The sequence below is a fragment of the Lissotriton helveticus genome, chromosome 1_1 (assembly GCF_964261635.1).
Source record: "Lissotriton helveticus chromosome 1_1, aLisHel1.1, whole genome shotgun sequence".
NCBI classification, from domain to species: domain Eukaryota; kingdom Metazoa; phylum Chordata; class Amphibia; order Caudata; family Salamandridae; genus Lissotriton; species Lissotriton helveticus.
The window spans coordinates 375,529,888-375,550,879 of NC_136057.1; the positions used below are offsets into that span (position 1 = coordinate 375,529,888).

At 45.6% G+C, this 20,992-nt stretch overlaps 1 protein-coding gene across 2 annotated transcripts in view; it reads right to left on the reverse strand.

Moving 5' to 3' along the window:
- The window catches only part of B4GALNT3 (beta-1,4-N-acetyl-galactosaminyltransferase 3), a 751,466-nt gene that overhangs the window by 108,738 nt on the left and 621,736 nt on the right, over nucleotides 1-20,992 (reverse strand). For both annotated transcript variants that reach the window (XM_078673705.1, XM_078673706.1), the window contains one exon: nucleotides 5,366-5,466. In XM_078673705.1, the coding sequence (XP_078529831.1) occupies nucleotides 5,366-5,466 (101 nt within the window). The remainder of the gene's footprint in view (nucleotides 1-5,365; nucleotides 5,467-20,992) is intronic.

Genomic DNA, 20,992 nt, shown 5'->3' on the forward strand with positions numbered 1-20,992 from the left:
AAGCTGGAACAGGATCAGCGCAGACCAGCTCGCAACTTCCCTGAGCAAGAACCCCCCCCACCAGCACAACCAACCCCAGCCAAGCAGCCACCAACCTCACGAAGTGGATCAGCGACTGCGCAGACGACCTCGCCCCTCTGAAGACCCAGCCGAGCAGACCCGGCAGCAAGAAAGCCCCATGGTTCAACGACGAACTCAAGAGCTCCAAGAAGAACTGCAGAGCACTCGAGAAAACCTGGCGCAGAGACCCAACACCGGACAACATGACTGCCCTCAAGCTCGCCACCCGAAAACACCACCAGCTGATCCACGCCACCAAGAAAACCGCATTCAAGGAACGACTGGACAACAACGCACACAACAGCAAGGAACTCTTCAACATCGTGAAAGAGCTCTCCAACCCCAACGCCGGAAACAACAACATCACCCCTTCGCAAGACCTCTGCAACTCCCTCGCCTCCTACTTCCACAACAAGATCGCGGACATACACAACAGCTTCAGCACTCAACCTACGCACGCCACGACCGAACCACCGCCCCCCACCACCACCACCATCCGCGCCTGGACCCCGATCAGCACCGAAGACACCATCCGCACGATGAACTCCATCCACTCCGGATCTCCGACAGACCCCTGCCCTCATCACGTCTTCAACAAGGCCGACGCTGTCATCGCACCCCACCTGCGGGACATCATCAACACCTCCTTCGACATCGCCACCTTCCCGGAGAGCTGGAAGCACGCCGAACTCAGCGCTCTACTCAAGAAACCATCAGCAGACCCAACCGACCTCAAGAACTACCGCCCCATCTCGCTGCTCCCGTTTCCAAAGTCATCGAGAAGACCGTCAACAAGCAACTGGCCGCCTTCCTCGAGACGAACGGCTCCCTCGACCATTCGCAGTCTGGCTTCCGGGCCAACCACAGCACCGAGACCGCCCTGATCGCAGCCACCGATGACATCCGAGCCCTGCTCGACAACGGAGAAACAGCGGCCCTCATCCTCCTGGACCTCTCCGCGGCCTTCGACACTGTCTGCCACCGTACCCTAGTACAGCGCCTCAGCAACGTCGGAATCCAGGAGAAGGCACTGGAGTGGATCACCTCCTTCCTCCCCGGAAGGACACAGAGAGTCCGCCTCCCCCCGTTCAGATCGGAAGCCACCGAAGTCATCTGCGGCGTTCCTCAAGGCTCCTCGCTCAGCCCAACACTCTTCAACGTCTACATGAGCCCCCTCGCAGACATCGCACGCCAGCACAACCTGAACATCATCTCCTACGCCGACGACACCCAGCTGATCCTCTCCCTCACCAACGACCCCGCCACCGCCAGAGCCAACCTACACGAAGGGATGACAGACGTAGCCAAATGGATGTCGAACAGCCGCCTGAAACTGAACTCAGACAAGACGGAAGTCCTCATCCTGGGATCCTCACCCTCCGCCTGGGACGACTCCTGGTGGCCCCCCGCCCTGGGCAGCGCACCCAAACCAACAGACCACGCACGCAACCTGGGCTTCATCCTGGACTCCTCCCTCTCCATGACCAGACAAGTCAACGCCGTCTCCTCGTCATGCTTCAACATCCTGCGCATGCTTCGAAAGATCTTCCGATGGATCCCCACCGAGACCAGGAAGACGGTCACCCAGGCCCTCGTCACCAGCCGTCTGGACTACGGCAACTCCCTCTACGCTGGAACCACCGCCAAACTCCAGAAAAGACTCCAGCGGATCCAGAACACCTCAGCACGACTCATCCTGGACATCCCCCGCCGCAGCCACATCTCCGGACACCTGAGAGACCTGCACTGGCTCCCGGTCAACAAGAGAATCACCTTCCGGCTCCTCACCCACGCACACAAAGCCCTACACAACCGAGGACCAGGATACCTCAACAGCCGCCTCAACTTCTACGCTCCCAAACGCCAGCTGCGTTCGACCTGCCACGCCCTCGCCGCCGTTCCCCGCATCCGAAGAGCCACCACAGGAGGAAGGTCCTTCTCCTACCTGGCCGCCAGGACTTGGAACTCCCTTCCGACCCACCTCCGCCTGACCCAGGACCACCTCGCCTTCAGGAAGCAGCTCAAGACCTGGCTGTTCGAGCAGTAGCGGACCCCCTCCCCCCAGCGCCTTGAGACCCTCCGGGTGAGTAGTGCGCTATATAAATGCTCTGATTGATTGATTGACTATTAATGCTGTCACCATTTCTGAGAGCTGTTGTGGTAGACTGGATACTACCAGCCATGTGCAATGTGGGTACAGGAGGGCCAAATCCACCCCACAATAGCTGCTAAATCTGCAAATGAGATACATTTAGATTCATTGCAGGTGTGTATTGAGTGGGTGCTAGTGCAGGAGGTATACTGCAGGTACCTTCTCTGCTGAGTGCCAGGCAAAGAAACCAGCTTGGGGGCCTAGGTGGAAGCAGATAATATATCGACTGAAGGAAGAGAGGCTGATGTTATAACTGGTGAGGTAATAGATTTCTGGCTGCCTCAGTGTGGTCCTATTGTTGGATTGGATCGGATGACCTGTCCTTGGATGTATTAAACTACATAATTGGGTGTGTTTGGAGTGAGAGAAATGCCTGATCTCTGAGGAGAATGGAGTGGTTCTCAATGGGCAAGCCTGAGGTGACCCAGCCTGTGTGGCAGGGATCTGACATCACTTCTGAAAGGGCAGGTGAACCTGTTAGTCCATGGCTTCTACCTGAAAGAAAAGACCAGACACTCTATGGACCCAACGGATGGATGTTCAAGCACTAGGCCTCTTTAACCAGCTGATGAAAAGGTTCCCCAAGACCTTCCCCACCAACTACAATCAGCGTGAAGGCATAGAAGACAAAGCGGTGTTGCAAAGATATTTAATGGAGGTATGTCAACAATATACACAGTCACAAATAATGTAGACAACCCTCTTTGTAAGATAAAAGAGCACTAGGGCCAGCACATACTTCCAGCTGATGTTTTATCGCACAGACTTTGGCCCTTAGCTGTCGTCACATTCCATTGTCTTCCCAGACAGAGATTTGTGCTATCAGCCAGACTCTTAGGAAAACCTAAGATTTATGAAAACGATTTCCAAACCTGCTTGTATGATAAGTGTTACTTTGTGCTTCTCACCATCCAGACATCACTGTCATGAGTGATGCCATGAATTATGTCATTAAATATACCATGAGTGATGTAATGGGTGAGGTAGCATGTAGTACATGAGGGGGGCACAAGTTGTGGTCAGTTTACTGAACCGTAATGCCTTAACTGCATTTTAACACTTTTCCCAAATACATTTCAGATATCTGTTTTATTAAAAGCATGTTATGGTCTTTTAAGAAAAGCTAACCATAACTTCACTTTAAGCTTTGGGTCTTTTTCAGTGAATTGTTGGGGTATTTGATCCTATTCCGTACCATGCACTCTACCCTCCACACAATTTGCCTTACATTTTGCAAATCTGTAGCATGTTTACTTTTCTGTTGGTATGTCAAGTTTTGTGACGATCTATTAAGGAGAGCAAATTTGAAGGGGGGTGGTCAGAAATATTTGATATGTTTTTAACTTTGGTACAATATCACGGATTGGCACAAAATGTGATATACTCTTATGTTCGGCATACTCTTGATATATTCAGTTTAATGCAAATCCATGGAGGGCAGAGTTAAATAAGATTGGTAAAAAAAGTGTTGATTTGCTAATAATAATGGTGCTGAATAATCTATCTGCCTGCTGTTCATGTTGAAAAGCACTCCAGTGCCCCACACAGGTGTAGTAGGTGCTATACAAATGATACAATACAATATAAACAGGTTGCATGTTACTATATTGAGGTCCACTCAATTTAACTATCACCACATCAAGGATACAGGTTTGACAAACTCCTCTTCAACAAATACATATTTAATCTAATTTATCTCATCTTTGACCTAACACCAATGCTATCCCTTCCACTAAATAAAAAAATGATCTTAACCGACTCTTAATGCTAACCCTTACATTTACCTTAATCGTGGTAGCGTCCTCCTCAGTAGTGGTAACAGGGATTTAAGATCGGGGGAGCACACATGTGAAGAACTCTGTCAACAAGGAGCAGATATTTTTCCACACCTTTGTGACACAGATGAATAAAGTCATAGTCAAGATGTGCTTATGACTTTGAATATGAATACAAGTACCTGATTTCAAACAGAATACAAATTATGTTTTGTTGTGTAAGTGTCACGCCAAATCATCATCATTTAAAGGTGGAATTGCAATCAACAGGAAAGCGGTTACTCCAACATCGATAAAAATAAAACTAAGCTTGTCACTGTAACTGTTGAGCTGGCCTTCAAGCTAAATTGATGTAGCTCTTTTACCAGGACCAAGTAAGCAACTAGAATTGTTCCGCATCTCTCCTCCTATGTTTTTTTTGTTTTTGTTCCTAATCCAAGCATGTGAGATGTGAATGAATGAATGAATGAATGGAATCTTATACCGCGCAACTTAGCCCAAGGGCATCAAGGCGCCAGAACAGGTCATCCAACACATCATCAGACACAGTCGGCTTTACATATGAATGAATGAATACTTATTTCTATAGCGCGTGGTTACCCGGAGGCATCCCAGCGCTGCAGTGAACCATATACGCTTCCGAGAAAAGCCAGGTCTTTAAGGCCCTACGGAACAGAGCGAGTGAGGGTTGCCTTGATAGCTCAGGAGAGAGCAAATTGGCCCTATGAGATCACATCATTGAGCCCTTGTGGGTGCGTATTGAGTTTATACAACTAGCGTTGCTCCTTTTCTAATAGTCTGTGGGTCAGTCCTATGCCCCCCTTGATTTTCTCAATTATAGTCTATTTGAGATCTTGGTCTGAGTGCCCCATTTCAACATAATGGGCTGTGAGTTTCATTGATGTTCTGGTTCGTCGGATAATGCTCCTATGCTCACTTTGCGTGTCTACACTTTACTGATTGTCAATCCAATGTATCGGCTGTTAAAAGGGCATGTGATCATATGGATGGCGTTATGAGTATTACAGTTGGTGTGGTATCGCTGTTCCCTTAGATGTAACAATTTAACATAACACTACCATGCTGAAATGCATGTTTGGGCTTTGACATCAGAGGGCTCACTAGTTCATAGGTGTTACTTGTCAAGATTGTAATGTAACAACTGGCACTTTTCTCCCTACATGCATAATACTACAAGTCCCAGTATGCTTAGTGCTAATAGATAAAAATGTAGTGTTGGCTAAAAGTCTCCCTTGTGACTGGGGCAGGTCGACAGCTACGCTGATTTGCATCAGCCCACCCTCCTTTCATCCCAACTCCCAAGTAACACCCGGTCTGCTCTCTAGGAACAGCCTAAAAGATCTGGCTGATGGCTTACCTGTTCATAAAGTACGTGTTCTCCTGATAGAAGCATTTGTTATCCTTCTCCATGTGAGTCAGCCTGGTGTAATCGTTGGGGTAAACGTGGGACAAGTGGACCTGCATGTGAAAGGGGAAACAGCAGCATGTTATATGGTGTTTTCATGTTACGATAACCCGACGCCATACTGGACCAAGGTATGAATGTTAGTTCAAAACAGACCGTGCCTGCACTACTTTAATTTGAAGTTTTGCCACTTTTCGGTAGTGAACTGTATTCGTGGACTCGATACACAAGTGCCTCACCCAAACTCACATACAACGAGAACCTGAACTTATACATGATCATTAAAGCCCTGGCATGTAATGATGGTTCGTCGGAAAAAGACCCATATGCTGGGGGCTGGCTTGGGAATACGACTCTGACAAGACATATACTAATATATATAATATAAAAATATATAAAGTATACAAATATATATATACCTCACTCTGTCACGTCGCAAGTTTCACTCGCCCTCTGAGGTGCAGAGACTGGTCTCCGTCGACTATGAAGACAAGATTCCCGCTTGGCCGGAAAATACGACACATGCAATTCTCAGATTCGCCACAACGTGTCGCTATTACAACGCTGCATGGCTGCTACCTCGCACCCAGAAGCGCAAGAGGCTACCTTTGGTCAATTACCATCGAAGCACTATCGCGGGCCAGTAGGTGGTCGGTACTGAGCTAAGCGCAAACGGTTGAGTGCTGTACAAATGGCGCCATCTAGTTCGAATGTTGTAATGCAAAAACAAGGTGTGACCAGTGCTTTAAGTGAGAGGGACCGGCAGTAATTAAAAAACAAGCGTTTGCAATGCAATAGGTCTCGTATTTACACGCGTTTGAGCTATTAGCATTGTAAATGACAATGCCTTTTATTTATGTGCTGATTTTAAAAACATAAATAAAAGGCATTGCCATTTACAATGCCAATAGTTTAAACTTGCATTGGAAAAGCTTGTGTTTATAAGTGCCCCATGCCACGCTTTCACATTAATAGAGGCTACGCCCTTTTCTCTAGACGAGCAGTGTCTAAAGAAAGATCTTCGGCTGCTAGTAAAGTGAAAGCGCGGCATGGGGCGATTTTACCCAAAAAAACCATTTGTTTGTCAAATTGACAAGTGTTTTTTGGGTAAAAGCAGCGCATGCTGCGGTTTCACTTTAATTGCGGCCACGGATCTTGCGTTAGACATGGCTTGTCTAAAGAAAGGGACGTGGTCTCTATTAATATAAAAGTGCAACAGGGGGCGCTTGAAAACAACCAAAAATTGAAATAGTGAAGAAGAAAAAGCATGCGGGCGTCCGTGCAGCGGGGGGATGGGACAAGGAATGGAGCATATTTATAGCCAACGTACATTAAGTGAAAGCTTGCCTAGTGCGCTGCAAATACCCACCCAAAAAAAGGCTGCCATTGCTAAAGGTGGCGTGCGCTCTTTACATTAATGACCATGAAAGAAAATAGTGCTCAACGACTAGATAAAGCAGACCGCGTATGACCACAAGTAAAAAGTACAGTTGTTATGGGAGGTTACAAATGCAGACAAGGCGGTACCAAGGAGTGACTAGTAAACCTATTCACGAGTGAAAAGCAACAATTTTGAAAGCTCTGTAACAGGAGTCAATTGAAAAGATGGGCGAGAAATGGCAGGAGTTTTTATTCCATTCCTCAATAAAAAGCGCACGCGCTGCCCAGGCTCAACCAAAAAAAACCATCCTTAAATATTAATGGGCCTCCAAAATGCTGGTGGTATACCAGACTGGAACCGCGTGACCTACAATGGAAGGTTGGCACCAGAGCCTCTGGTAACCACCAAAGGGGTCCTGGCAGTATAATACAGAAATACAAAAAGTATTGTTTCCAATTCAATCTCATCTAAAGAATCTTTATATTTGAAAAAGTTACATGAAAAATGAGTGAGAGGTCTCCCAGGGAGACAGTACTTCGCTTTATATGGGATGCGTTTTGTTGGTTTGGAAACATTTCCTCCAAGTGTTACCTAGAAAAACAAAGTGTTCGTGTCAGGTGTACATATGCACCTCTTACACATAAATGCACAGTAAAATGTCACTATAATGTTGATTGCTATTTTTTCTTAACACAATACATTCTCTCTAAGCACATAATTCAGCAACCAATTCTATGTCAGGACCGGAGGCTCCGATTATGCTTTCTCATTTCTTTATTAGAAATGCTCAGCAGCCAATTAGAAAACAGTAAGAAAAAATAACACTACAATAGCCATGAGTACTTAGGGTATCACATGACAAACCTAGTATAAAACGCCCTACAGAGAATACCATATCCTCTTTCTTTGCTGCTCCGCAGCCAGTTAAGTACATTTACATCGTTACTGATTTTGTAATTTGTATGTTACTGCTGTATATGCATTGTTGCATTTCTGCTTACTTTAGGTGCTGCCAGAGTTCGCTCCTTGTTTGCGCATTGCCGCTGCGGTGTTCTGGCGGTCCGACGCTCCTTCGGTGCTCTTGCGCTCCTTGCATTGTTTTTTCCGGCATACTTTTCATTTCTGCGTTGCAGGGAGCGTGTGCTCACCTCCCTGGTTGGGGCGCTTTGCGCCCGCGCCAGTTATTTCAAGTGGAGCGGGAGTTTTGGGGGCAGAGAGGCTTGCGCGCTGCTCGCGTAGTCTTCTCTATTGTGTATCTGCTGGTGGCCATTACCGCGCATGTGCGGCGGCCATTTTGATTGTTTATCTCCGCTCTGCAACAGAGAATTAATGCCGGAGCAGAGTTTTTCACAGCTCTTGCCCACAGCCTGCGTTTCTTGCCCCCATTTACGCCCAAAATTCAGGAATTACGCTTTTGGGCTGTATAATCTTCATGGGCATTGCCTAGAGTGGCCTGTTTTTAGCAAGCCCTCCCTCCACTCTTTATTTATTTATTTCAGTCAGGTTCGTCCTGTCTTCTATTGGCTTGCTTTGGGGTTTGCCACTCCCGCTTAGATTTGCCTTTGGCAATTTCATTTTCCTTCCTCTGTGGGCATTATTTGTTACACTTTGTGTAATTATGGAAGACTATTATGAGGAAGATGAATATTATTATGATGATGAAGCCTCTGGTTCCATGGAGCAGGATTTAGTTGAAGCTTTGGACCAGGGTGTTCAACATTCCTTAAATAAAGCGTTAGTTCGCGCAATAGCACCCTTGAAGCGCCATCTCTCCAATTACAACAGGGCTGGTTACCTTCCACATCAGAGCGTGCTTCTTCATCTAAATCACCCCACAATCCTCATAAATCTGACTTTCAAAAATTGGCTAAGTTTTTATCCAGTGAGCATTCTGGTGGGAAATCCTCCAAGGAGGCTTTGGCCTTGCACATTCCACAGACGGAAAATGATGACACATCCTCTACCTCGTCTTCAGATCGAGATGGTCCTCCGCCTTCTAAGAAAGCTCGTAAGGAAAATTTTGTAGATGCGCCAATCCTCAGCTTCTCACATTTGAGCCTACTGATATTGTGCATCCTAACTCCTCCTCTTGGCTTTCGTCCCTAGATGTGACGGAATATGTTCAGGCACATATTTGTCAGCCTTTTGAGAAGGAAGTAAGGGCTCGCCTTCGGTCAGAATGTCGGCGTCCTGACTTGGCAGACAAATTGGCTGACATGCCGGAGGTAGACCCTACTATGGTAACATATCTTAAAAAATATGCTAAGGACCCGAAAAAGGGTATTGACAGGGCATGGCGCTCCTTGCAAGATAAGTTATTGGATTTGCTGGGTCCTCTTACGAAAATTTTAGACTTGGGTTTTCGGGCCAAAGAATCGTCATCTATTGTGGATCCGGATGAATTGATTGAATGTCCCAGAGGGCTATTTGTCAACTAGGGAATGGCAATTGCGCAATGTCCTGTGAGCGTCTTCGCTCCATTTTACTTAAATTGGATCCCAAATTGGCTGGATTGTCCTCGTCCGAATCCGGCCCGTTAGCTCAGGGCTTGTTGTTTGGTCAGCCATTCCTGAAAGAGTTAACAAAATTTGTTGCTACCTTAAGTGGGCTGGATAAGGCTCAAGCGTCCCTTCGGACAACATTTCGCTCAGTTTTTGGTAGGGCCGGATGATATAGTGGACGGTCATTCGGCCGCGGGTCCAACCAGAATACCCAACGTGGATTTCAGTCCCAACGAGGTGGAGGTCAAGACTCCGGTTACAATAACAGACCCTCCTTCTATCTCTCTCGTAAAGGGAGAGGTCAATACAAAAAAGGACGCTATGGTGGTACCCAAGGAGGACATCATGATTCCACGACTTCAGGTGAGATTGATCTCGGCTTCGGAGGTTGTCTTAGGGGGCAGGATTACATTTTTTCTACAAAATGGGCATCTGATCTCCAGCGATGCATGGGTGTTAGAGACTGTCCAGGGTTACAGGATAGAGTTCTACAGTTCCCAACATCAGTCCCATCCTCTGACTCCCCTGGTTTTTTCTCTACAGGATCAAGAGTTCATTTCAGCAGAAATCGACTCCCTTCTACAACAAGCATTTGCAATGCAATAGGTCTCGCATTTACGCAAGTTTAAGCTATTGGCATTGTAAATAACGATGCCTTTTATTTATGTTTTTAAACAAAACAAAAATAAAAGCCATTGTTAATTGCAATGTCAATAGCTCAAACTCGCGTAAATGCGAGACCTATTTCATTGCAAACGCTTGTGTTAATAAGTGCAGGATGTACCGTGACCGGTATCGGATGTCTATATGGTCATTTGAAGCAACAATTCTCTTTTAAAAGGAACTAAAGTCAGAACATTTTCGAATAAACAAATCGTGGTGGTTCAGTACAGCATGTAATAGGAACACTAATATGTTATATATATTCTGCACTCTGTCGATAAAGGTTGACAATTTCTCTGTTTCCTCTAAGGATGTGTTTATTAGGATGCAGCGAGCTTAAGATAAACGTGTTTCACATCAGTGTTCTATAGCGAAAGTGTACGTCACTTTTGGGATCAATAAACCAACCACTGTAAATATGCACCTTCCGCGCAACTCTTCCTGACTGAAACACCAATGAGCACGGGGCGAAAACATCATTATTTCAGCCGCGCGTAAGTAAGCAGGCTAAGTGCAGCCCTGGTGGCACGGCGTGCAGAACAAAAAAAGCACAGCGCTGTCATAAACACATTTGTTCCAAATCCTCATCAAAATAAATGCTGTAAACACAGCAGCCGCGCTCCGGGGTCAGAGGTGCGGCATATTTGCCCATTTGCAAACGTCACCACTTCGTCTTTCTGTTTAGTTTTCATTGATGTTTTCACCTGACGGTGCTGATGCCTGAAGTCGTGGCAGGGAGGGTGGCTTTCACGTCGCTGGCATAGGCTTGCCAATGAGATGTGCTTCTGGCGCTCTCAGTGCCGATCACAGAAATTACGGTCACATTTATGATCCGATAAAAAGCCCGCTCGCAGCAGCTGGCTGCCGGAGTTCAAGTGATGAAAAGCTCGCGCTTCCTCTCATCTGCCTAGAAGGGGCGATGTTTTAGGCAGGGGGGCGTACTTTAGTTTCCAGCTGGACTCAGCCCATACAAACGCCGCTCGCCTCGAAGAGGCATTTATTACAGAACAACGCCAGTTATTTGCAAGGCGTGCCTTAACCTCCAGGTCACTCCGGCCATAGCCTTTCACACCTAGTTTTCAGATTCCCCATGAACGAAACAAGCCATGAATTTGGGATAACCCTTATGAGCTGAGTTGAGCACGGTTTGAGAGTCGGGGGGCTGCGACCAGGTCTTCACTGAAGGAGCTGCGAGGAGTGAACGGCGCTGTGCTACAGACGGGTCCACTCAAGAGTAACTTGGCTGAACGACTCACCCGGCGCAGAGCCCAGGCTTCCCGCGTCAGCACAGCCAGGTAAGGGCGCGCGGACGCTTGTGAGGCGGCTTAAGCAGCACATCTGGGCATAGCCAGATTAAAGCATGTACAGGACGGTGCCGTTAATCTTTACTACACAAACACGTTTTAAAAACAGTCACATCGCACGTTACCTGTCGTTGCGTCGCCTTATTTGCCTGCACAGCACCTTTAAATGTTCGTCTTTGGGAACATATTTGGATTTGACAAGAAAAGGTAACAAGAAACGGTGTCTGAAGTTGAAAGTGAACATACGCATCATGGCTGTGCCGGGCCGCCGCGCTGCCCGCGACGACCCGGAAGCGGTTGGGAAGCCGGCAAATGCCAGCGCGGCCCCAACCGGAAGTCCCGCCCCATCGCGCCGAGAGACAGAGAGAGCTGCCCGAGGAGCCACGAAGGCTCCGCATTGAGTCCCGGTCCCGAGATGGGGGACCGGGTGAAGAGCGGCCGGGCGCATGGGGAAGGCGGGGCTCTCATGTGGTGAGAGAGCCCCGCAAAGCGCTACCGCCACCCGGGAGAAGGAGCCGCCGCCGTGCACCGCCAGAACAGGTAAGTTGAGTGAGAGGAGGGGTGAGTGGGGGTGGGGTGTACGCGTGTGTGTGTCTGTTTGAGTGTGTTTGTGCGTGCGTCTGTCTGTCTGTGTGCGCGTGTGTATGTTTAAGGGGTGTGTATGTGCGCATGCGTGCGGGAGCCTTTCTGTGCATGGGAAGAGCAGGGATGGCGACGCGACGTGCGCGCTCACGAGATACAATCGCCAGGAGGACAAGCTCGTCACAGTCTGCTGTCTACATTCCCCGGAATCCCTGGAAAGTGGCGACATAAGTAGTCTCCCTAGACAGCAAAAGCTTTGCTTTTGCTTTCGTCTAGGCGAGACCTAAAAAGGGGCCATTCTTCGGACTTCTCGCCATCCTCAGGGTTTCGCAAGCACCGTTTTTCTTGTCCAGAGAAAAGGGGGCGGGTCCCGGTTAGTTCTCAATCTCAAGGATTTCAACGGAGGGGTGGTTTATCGCCACTTCAAGATGGAAGGCATCCATCTTCTGAGAGATCTTCTTCGGGAAGGGGAATGGATGGTCCGACTCGATCTGAAGGATGCGTACTTATCAATCCCCATTTAGGTCCCTCATCATCGGTTCCTGCAGTTCCAGTGGCAGGGGAGTTGGTTCGAGTACAAAGTTCTCCCGTTCTGCCTCTCGTCGGCACCTTGGTGCTTCACGAAACTTCTGAGGCCCGTCGTAGAATCTCTGCGAGCCCGGGGTGTTAGTCTAATTATCTATCTAGATGACATTCTAATAATGGCACATTGCCCTCGAATGTTGTTGGCACACTTGGAATGGTCCATCACTCTTTTACAATCTCTGGGTTTTCTAGTGAACCCTCAGAAATCTGTCTTCCTTCCCTCTCAATCAATAGAATTTCTGGGTTTCCAGGTCAATTCCCTCTCTTGCCCAATCAGAAGATCCGATCCATCAAGAGGGAGTTTAATTTAGTTTTATCCAAACAGAGTGTGTCGTTGAGGTCTGTTAGATTCTTCGATTCAGGCGATTTTCCGGGCCCTCTTCATAACCGGGCGCTTCAACGTTTAAAAATCCGTCATCTCCAGAAAGGCCTTCGCTATTCAGATCTGGTTCCTCTTTCAGAGGAAGCGAGGTGGGAGATGCTATGGTGGTTGGAGCGCATGGAATCTTGGAATGGACGAGCCCTGTTCGGAGCATCCCCAGAGGTGGTGATAGAGTCCGACCCCAGTCTATGGGGATGGGGAGCCGTTGTGGTCAAATGTCAACGGGAGGCCGGTGGTCTCATGAGGAGTTGTCTCTCCATATTAATTGCCTGGAACTTCTGTCGGGGTCTTTTGCGATCTGTTGTCTATCTCCTCGCCAGACCAATTGTTGCATACTCCTCCGCATGGACAATATTTCAGCGGTTCGGTATGTCAACAAGTTGGGGGGGACGAAGTCCAAGATCTTGGAGGAAATCGCCAAGGATTTTTGGCACTTTTGTCTACAGAGGAAGATCACAGTTATTGCAGAGTATCTTCCCGGTCGCAACAATCAGATTGCGGATTGGAACTCTCGACATCTTCGGGATTTCAGCGATTGGAGGCTTCACCCTTGAGTGTTCTGCTCTCTCTCTCTGGTGTTTGGGGTCCGTGCCAGATTGATCTGTTTGCATCTCGTCTCAACACTCAGCTTCCCCTGTTTTTCAGCTGGCATCCAGACCTGGAAGCCCTGGCCACGGATGAATTTCTGCAAACCTGGCCGTCGCTCCTGTGTTACGCCTTTCCCCCATTTATGATGATTCCCAGGGTCCTGGCTCGCACAAAGCGTTATCAATCGGAATTGATTCTGATCACTCCTCTCTGGAGGGCTCAAGCTTGGTTACCACCAGTTCTCCTGGAAATGAGTTGTGCAGTGCCACTCCTTCTTCCCTAGTGGTGGAATCTCTTGCTGGACCCTCTCATCAATCCGCATGCCCTGATCGAGTCAGGTCATCTTCTCCTAGTTGCATGGCGTGTTTCTGGGATCGCTGGCAAATCCCAGGCCTTTCGCGAGACGCTACCAGATTTATCAGCAAGGCTTGGTCCCCCAACACACACAAACGTTATGCAGGTGCTTGGCAACAATGGTGTGGTTGTTGTGCTCAACGGGAGGTGGATCCCGCTTCAGCGGATGTCTCTCTGATCATGAATTTTCTGGCTTCTATCGCCTCATCCGGTCTTGCTTATCGAACAGTTAATAAATTCCGTTCTGCCAGTTCCGCTGGTCATATTACTATTGATGGCAAGCCTGCTGGAGAGCATCCTTTGCGATTCTTGGAGGCATGGCTGTCCAATTCTTCTTTATCCCGCAAGCAACTTTCAGCGAAATTGACTATGTTATTGGGTCTTGTTTCATGCAAACGCGTTTCTGATATTCGTGCGTTGGACCTAGCAGGTCGTAGTTTCTCACCTGAGGGTGTTACTTTTGCTATCTCCATACGCACTAAGTGTAATACGTCTTCAGTTACCTATCCATCTTTTCCCAATAATCCGAAACTTTGTGTGGTTCAATGTGTTAAGGATTATGAGGTGAGTACTGCTCCTTTTCGTCAAGATATGCAGGGTCAATTGTTGATTGCTCTACAGAAACCTTTTCGTCCTGTGACCCCAGCTACGTTGGCCCATTGGGTGAGATGGCTCATGAATGAGGCTGGTATTGATGTTTCCAAATTTGGTGCACATTCAACACGTTTAGGCTATGGCTTCCAAGGCTTTTTCTATGGGGGTGACTTTAATTGACATCATGAAGGCCGCTGATTGGTCATCTGATTCTAAGTTCAAAACTTTTTATTATAAGCCAATTGTAAATATTGCTTCTGTTGTGGTGGATCAGCTTTAAACAAGCATAATCGGAGCCTCCGGTCCTGACTTAGAATTCAAAACTTGCGAACATAAGTGACAAGAATTTTCAATTCTATTAAGGACACGGAGGCGAGGATTAGCTCACCCATATTTCTGCATTTCGCATGTGTTGACATTGTTATTGATTATTGCAGTTTGCATATTGTACTTTGTTTCTTTCGGTTTCATGTCCCCCCCCCCCCCCTGTTTACTGATATCTTTCCTAAATAGAGGGAATGTGTATTACGATTCTATATCACTTTTCAGATTCTGATCCTAAATAAAGGCTTCTGTCCAGCCCAGTTAGGTCTGCCTGATGGTCATCTTCAGTTTACAGTTGCCTACGGCTGCAAGCATCCGGCCTTTCATCTCAGTGGATTTCTGTTTGCCGTTGTGTTTAATCCTTCTTCCACATTCTTCATATTGGACTGGCCATTTTTTCATTTGAACTGTTTTCATTCGCCAAAGAAAGAGGATATGGTATTCTCTGTAGGGCGTTTTATACTAGTTACTCTATGGTTTGTCATGTGATACCCTAAGTACTCATGGGTATTGTAGTGTTATTTTTTCTTACTGTTTTCTAATTGGCTGCTGAGCATTTCTAATAAAGAAATGAGAAAGCATAATCCTCGCCTCCGTGTCCTTAATAGAATTGAAAATTCTTGTCACGTATGTTCGCAAATTTAGAATTCTGGTTTAAGATGCAGTGTATTCCGATACAGTTTTTAAAACGCTGCTTCCCTTTGCATGATGCAGTATCCTGCTGCAGCACAGAAGACGGCTTTTAAAGGAAAGTATAAACCCAGTGAATATCTATACATACCCACACGCACGCGTCAGGCATAGGCTATGCAAAACACCTAAGCTGCACTAATGGTTTAATGTTTACAGAGTATGCGGGGCCAGCCTCGGACACGTTTCATGTCGTGATGGCGGTACAATTGAAAAGCTAGCGGTGCTCATTAATTGGAGAGCACGATCATTATTCTTTAAATTCAGAATCCATTTGTTTACATTTGCGGTGGCATGAAGTCAGCAACAATAAAACTCCATTCTTTTGCTTCTACAAACGTCAGTATGCAAATAGCCTTAAAATGGCAGCCAGAGAGGAGCCACGGCCAAACATCTGTCTTCTAATGAGGTCTCTGACCTATTGGCTTTTTTCTATGTTATACACTTTTGCTGCCAAATGAGCTGCACACGTTAGAAATCGATCTGTTAATTCACGTCTCGCTGACCCGACAACACTGGTGAAAAGGAAAGCGAAACACAAGAGAATTCACTCCACAGAAAATTATCTACTCAAAAACTTCTGAGTAGGTTTCAAAGGAAAATAGTAAGGTATTGTGTAACGCAGCTGAGCAAAAGTAAAAAAATATAATAAAAAATAAGTACTGAAACTGAGCGCGGTGTCCCTGAAGCGAGCACCACGCTCAAGATGCAAATACCAAAAATAGTAACCGCCATTGCCCCATAAGTGTCCATAAATGAAATAGTGCTGACCCACTAGATAAAGCAGACCGTGTATCAAGTCAATTTAAAGGTTCAGTCCTCATGGGCGATAACAAATGGAGACAAGGCGGTAATAAGGAGGGACTAACAATCCTCATAATGCATCGGAAGCCAGTCTTTATGAAAGACAGACACAAAGCCAATGACCAATATGTGAGGGAGTGGGTGGGACTGCTAGTGCATACGTTAATACACCATGCCTCGCAGAACAAGCAGCTCATGCGCGCTGCTGCCAGGCTCGACCTAAATAAAACGGATCTCCACGGGTACTGTATTAATCTCCTTACACTTAGAAACAAAAACACAGATTTTTTTCCCCGGTAAAGTCTGCAAAAATACTTTGAGGTAATCCAAGCTAGTCCCTGTTGCGTTATAGGTTTTCAAGCATGTTGATGGTATATGTGTCACAATGTCACAGGGGTATTTCCCCAGTCTAGTTTTTGATTTTGAGCCTTGTGTGGGTCATACTGTAGTTTGAATGTCTTGTAAATCAGGTTTGTAGGTGAGTTCAGGGGGTGAATGGGAGCTCGTGATGGGGCATTTTGATGGTTCTGGTTAAGGCTGATGTCACTGCAACTGCCCACCATTGAGAGATAAAAGTGTTCCGACAACATGCTTTTTCAATCCCTGGCTCCTCTGCAGAGCACACATGTGCCACCTGTAATTACGATTCCGTGTGTGAAATACATGTTGTTGTGACGTGTACAGCGCGAAAGGAAAATAAAATGCAACGTGGAGAAGATGGACGGAAGTACATGCAACATGGGTGAGTGAAAAGAGGGCACTGGAGAGGATGGGGTGTGAGACCTGCAGAGTGATGGACTTCGAAAGAATCTAAATGACTAATGCAGAGAGAGTCGATGTAAAAAGATAGACAGATGTTACTTATTTATGAGATAATTAATTGCTAACAAGCATTGTTAAATTCAATACGTCTGGCTCATTTTAGATGTATGAGTGTGTTCTTTTGTGAATCATATTTATGCACTATAATCAGGGCACAAGTCCTAAAAAAAGAAGTGGGGGGAAGCCGACGTTCTGAATGGTCTCCGATCTCGCCCCAGAGAGGCCAAAGGATGAATGTGTGGCTCCATTTGCTCCAGTTATCAAGCTCCCGGTAAAATAAGTGGGGGTTCGCCGTCCACCCGTGTGGTACCCCGACTCGAGCTCTGACTATAACACGGAGGCATGAGCACAAGATGCGAATTCATGTTTAGGCCTGACCTGTAACTACACAAGCAACACCTCTTATCAACGATTCCTAATTACTGTTCTTTGGCCAGGTGTCTTTTAGAGATCCTCTCTTACCCCACATATTTTGTCCAATGTAAAACATTCACCCTCAAGCAGGGCAAAAAAAAACCCTGCAGAAACTGGATACAAATAAGCCCCGGAAAGTGTTTGCAGCCAGCTTGGAGCATACTCCACTAGAGCTGCAATTTCTGCAGAAGCAGAATCTGCCTGCCCTACAAGGCCACTATATGTTCTCTGATTTCACACAGTCCTGCGTAGGCTTTTTTGAGTTTACATTGTTGTCGAGGTCGGTGAGCCACTGAAACCTAGAGCCAGAGGCCTGGCTCTCGCTCACCGCGTAGTCCGGTTCGATCCTTGAGCTCAAAATGAGCCAAGCTTTAATGTGGCTTCTGCCTGACACCCAGACTGTGACGTCCTGCTCTAAGAATTAAAAGACAAAGGATTCATCCTTGATCCATTTACTTCAGGGACATCTTAAGGATTTTGGGGGCTCAGGGCCAATCGTATTTTGGGGACCCCTGTTCAGGATAGCTTTGAAGTTATGATCCAATTTCAGCCCTTTCATGCCTTCTTTGGCCAAGTCACTGACAGTGCACAGGCAAAATGGTGCAAATTCTAAATGTGTTTACATCTAATAATAAGGAATAGTTACATGTGTTTTCCATATTGTAACAGCAGTAGGCCACTAATATTACTGTAAATAATCTCTGTAACACCTTCCCATTTATCATACGTGAGGTCCCGTTTTGATATAAAATTAACTTTTTGTGATGGATCTTGAAGGAAACATATAATTCATGGTCATCAGCCAGGACTTTCTGCAGAACAGAACTGGCTCTACCAGGAGGCCCCCTGAAAGGCTGGAGCCCTGGGCCAGAGCCCACTTTGTCCATGCCTTAAAAGGTCTCTGATTTACTTGCCGAATTGCACAAATAAAACAGAAAACCTGGGATCAATCTCAGTTTTTTTTGCTGAGCCTCCTTTTTTCATTATCACTAGGGCTCCCGGTATTATAGTATGTATTTGTTTTACCTTTCCGTTTGTAGTCATCCATATTTATTGTTTGCTCATTTTTTTTTATATATATATAAATTTTTATTTTGTGTTCAGTGTATAAACGAAGCTGCACTAGGTATATTTCCACATTTATTTAACTAATAACTGTATACTCACATTGGAACTCCCAACAGGTTTTTTGGCATGGAAACATTTGTATTGAAGAGTACCTTAAACAGCTGTATATCTGCTCATATGTAGCCTTCAATAGGAAAACTGTTTTTTTCAACTCTCCAAACTGGCTCTCGTGATTGACAGTAGTGAAAATCATTCAAAGAAGACCTATTGTCTGTATTTTTACTTATTTAAAAAAACACAAAAGCACAGTCAGGAAAAGAGATAGTCTCCTGAATGTATTTATCTGTAAAAATTAGTAAACATGGAAAATTGGGAGCCCAAATTATCACTTATGAGAGAGCCTTTAATACAGATTTTCCCCAGATTAATCACTCACCTTCGATTTATTCAATATTTTATAATCAAGTAATTGCATTTCAGAAAAGGTAAATCTGTAATTTATGCAAAACAGAAATATTGAATTGTAATACATTTCCTTTTCCTCTTTATTTTAGAGAGTTAGAAAATGAATTAAATGGAGACGCGCAAGCGCGTCAACCAAGATGGCCGCCGCCACCGGAGCTCCGTGACCCTCTCAGCCCATAACTTTGTTTTACCGCCGAATTCCTGTCACAAACTCGGCGAAAATACGGGCGCTTGCCTCCTGAGGCGAATTCTTACCTGTGGAGTCCTTTTTTAGCGATTTTCTACGACGGAAGTGTTTCTCCAGCCTTCATGGTTCCTGCTCCTAGCTGCACCTCCAGGTATTGCCGGATTTGAGAGCCTGGGGGCGGAGTAATACTTATGACAGAGCCTGGCTTGGGCCTAGCCACGCCTACTGTTCTGTTTAGCTGCTGCACCTGTGGTTTTACAGAGTTTCTTGACGTTTTTTGTCATTATTTACGACATTTCTTCACATTTTTAGGTTATTTTTCCTCATTATATTTATTCTACGTGTTAGTGACTATTTTTTCACCTCAAAATGGATTCTAAGAATTCAGCCACTAATAAAAGGAAGCAGCAGGTCTATCCTCCTCCAACCAAATCTAAGGTGGTGGAGTCCTCAGAACCTTCTCTTGCACTAATTTTTGAGGAAATTAAAGCCTTACGTCTAAATACTGATGCCATTGCCTCAGAAGTCAAAAATGTTCGTAAAGATATGGCTTCTATTTCGATGAAGGTTTCAGATAATGTCATTAAAATTCAAGATAACAAAACCAAGTTGGACGCTTTTACACCTTTAATGGCCAAAATTGTTCCAATGCACACTCAGCTGCTGGACTTAGAAAATCGCAATAGGCAATATAATCTTCGCATTTTTAATTTGCCTGAAGAAGTTGAATGGACAAATTGTCGGCTCTATCTTGAATCTCTTCTGCCTGGTCTTTTGAATATTAAATTCGCAGAAAAATTTGAGATTGACAAAGCCCATAGAGTTCCGTCACACCGGAATCCTCGTCATACAAAGCCAAGGCAGATGATATTTAAGGTGCTGCGTCATCATCATTTGGTTCTCATTCGAAGAGCTGTGAAAGAAATTCCGTCATTGTTGGTGAATGGAACCAAAATTTTCATCCATCAAGATTTTGCTAAAGAAACTGTGGCTGTTCGTAAAGAATTCTCTTCCCTTCGTCCACAGCTGCGGAGCCTTGGTTTCAAATATGGCTTATTTGATCCTTCTATAATGCGTGTCTGGAAAGACAATGTCTCCAAATCTTTTCAGCGCCCAGAAGATCTTCGACTGTTCCTTGAACAACAAGCTCCTCCATCCATGGAAACACAAGATCCTAATTCTTGAATTGATTTCGTTGACTTCATGTGGCACATTTGTGCATAAATTTATTCATGGGCTCCAACGGTAACTGGCCATGCTTGAGGAACGGGTGTGCGTTTCCTTGTCTTTATTCATGTTGCTTGTTTGTTCCTTACTCTCTCTTTTAGGTTTCTCCCTTTCTTATTTTCCGTTTAGAGTTACTCTTTTTACCTGTCTTCTTCTTACTTCTTCTTGTTCTCATTTCTTTCTTTCCTTTCTCTTACATCCTCATGTCTAATATTCATAATATTAAAGTTGTTTCTCTTAATGTAAAAGGTTTAAGACATCCAATAAAACGTACGAAAATTTTGGATTATTTAGGTAGTTGTAAAGCTGATATTTGTTTTGTCCAAGAGACACACGTTGAAGATAAAGTTTTACATTATATGAACAAAAAATGGTAGATTCTATTGTTTCTTCACCTGCTAAGGGTAAGAAGAATGGGGTCGCTATTTTCTTTGCCAAAAGATTACACTGTCAAATTTTAAATAAGATTTCTGATTCTGAAGGCAGGTATGTTATAGTCAAAATCAAAATTCATGACTCCATTTTCTTTTTGTTCAATGTGTATGGCCCCACAGCGGATGACCCTGTTTTTTGGGCTACTGTTACGACTGAAGTTCTAAAGTTGGGGAAAGTTCCCTTGATTTTTGGGGGAGATTTCAATGTTT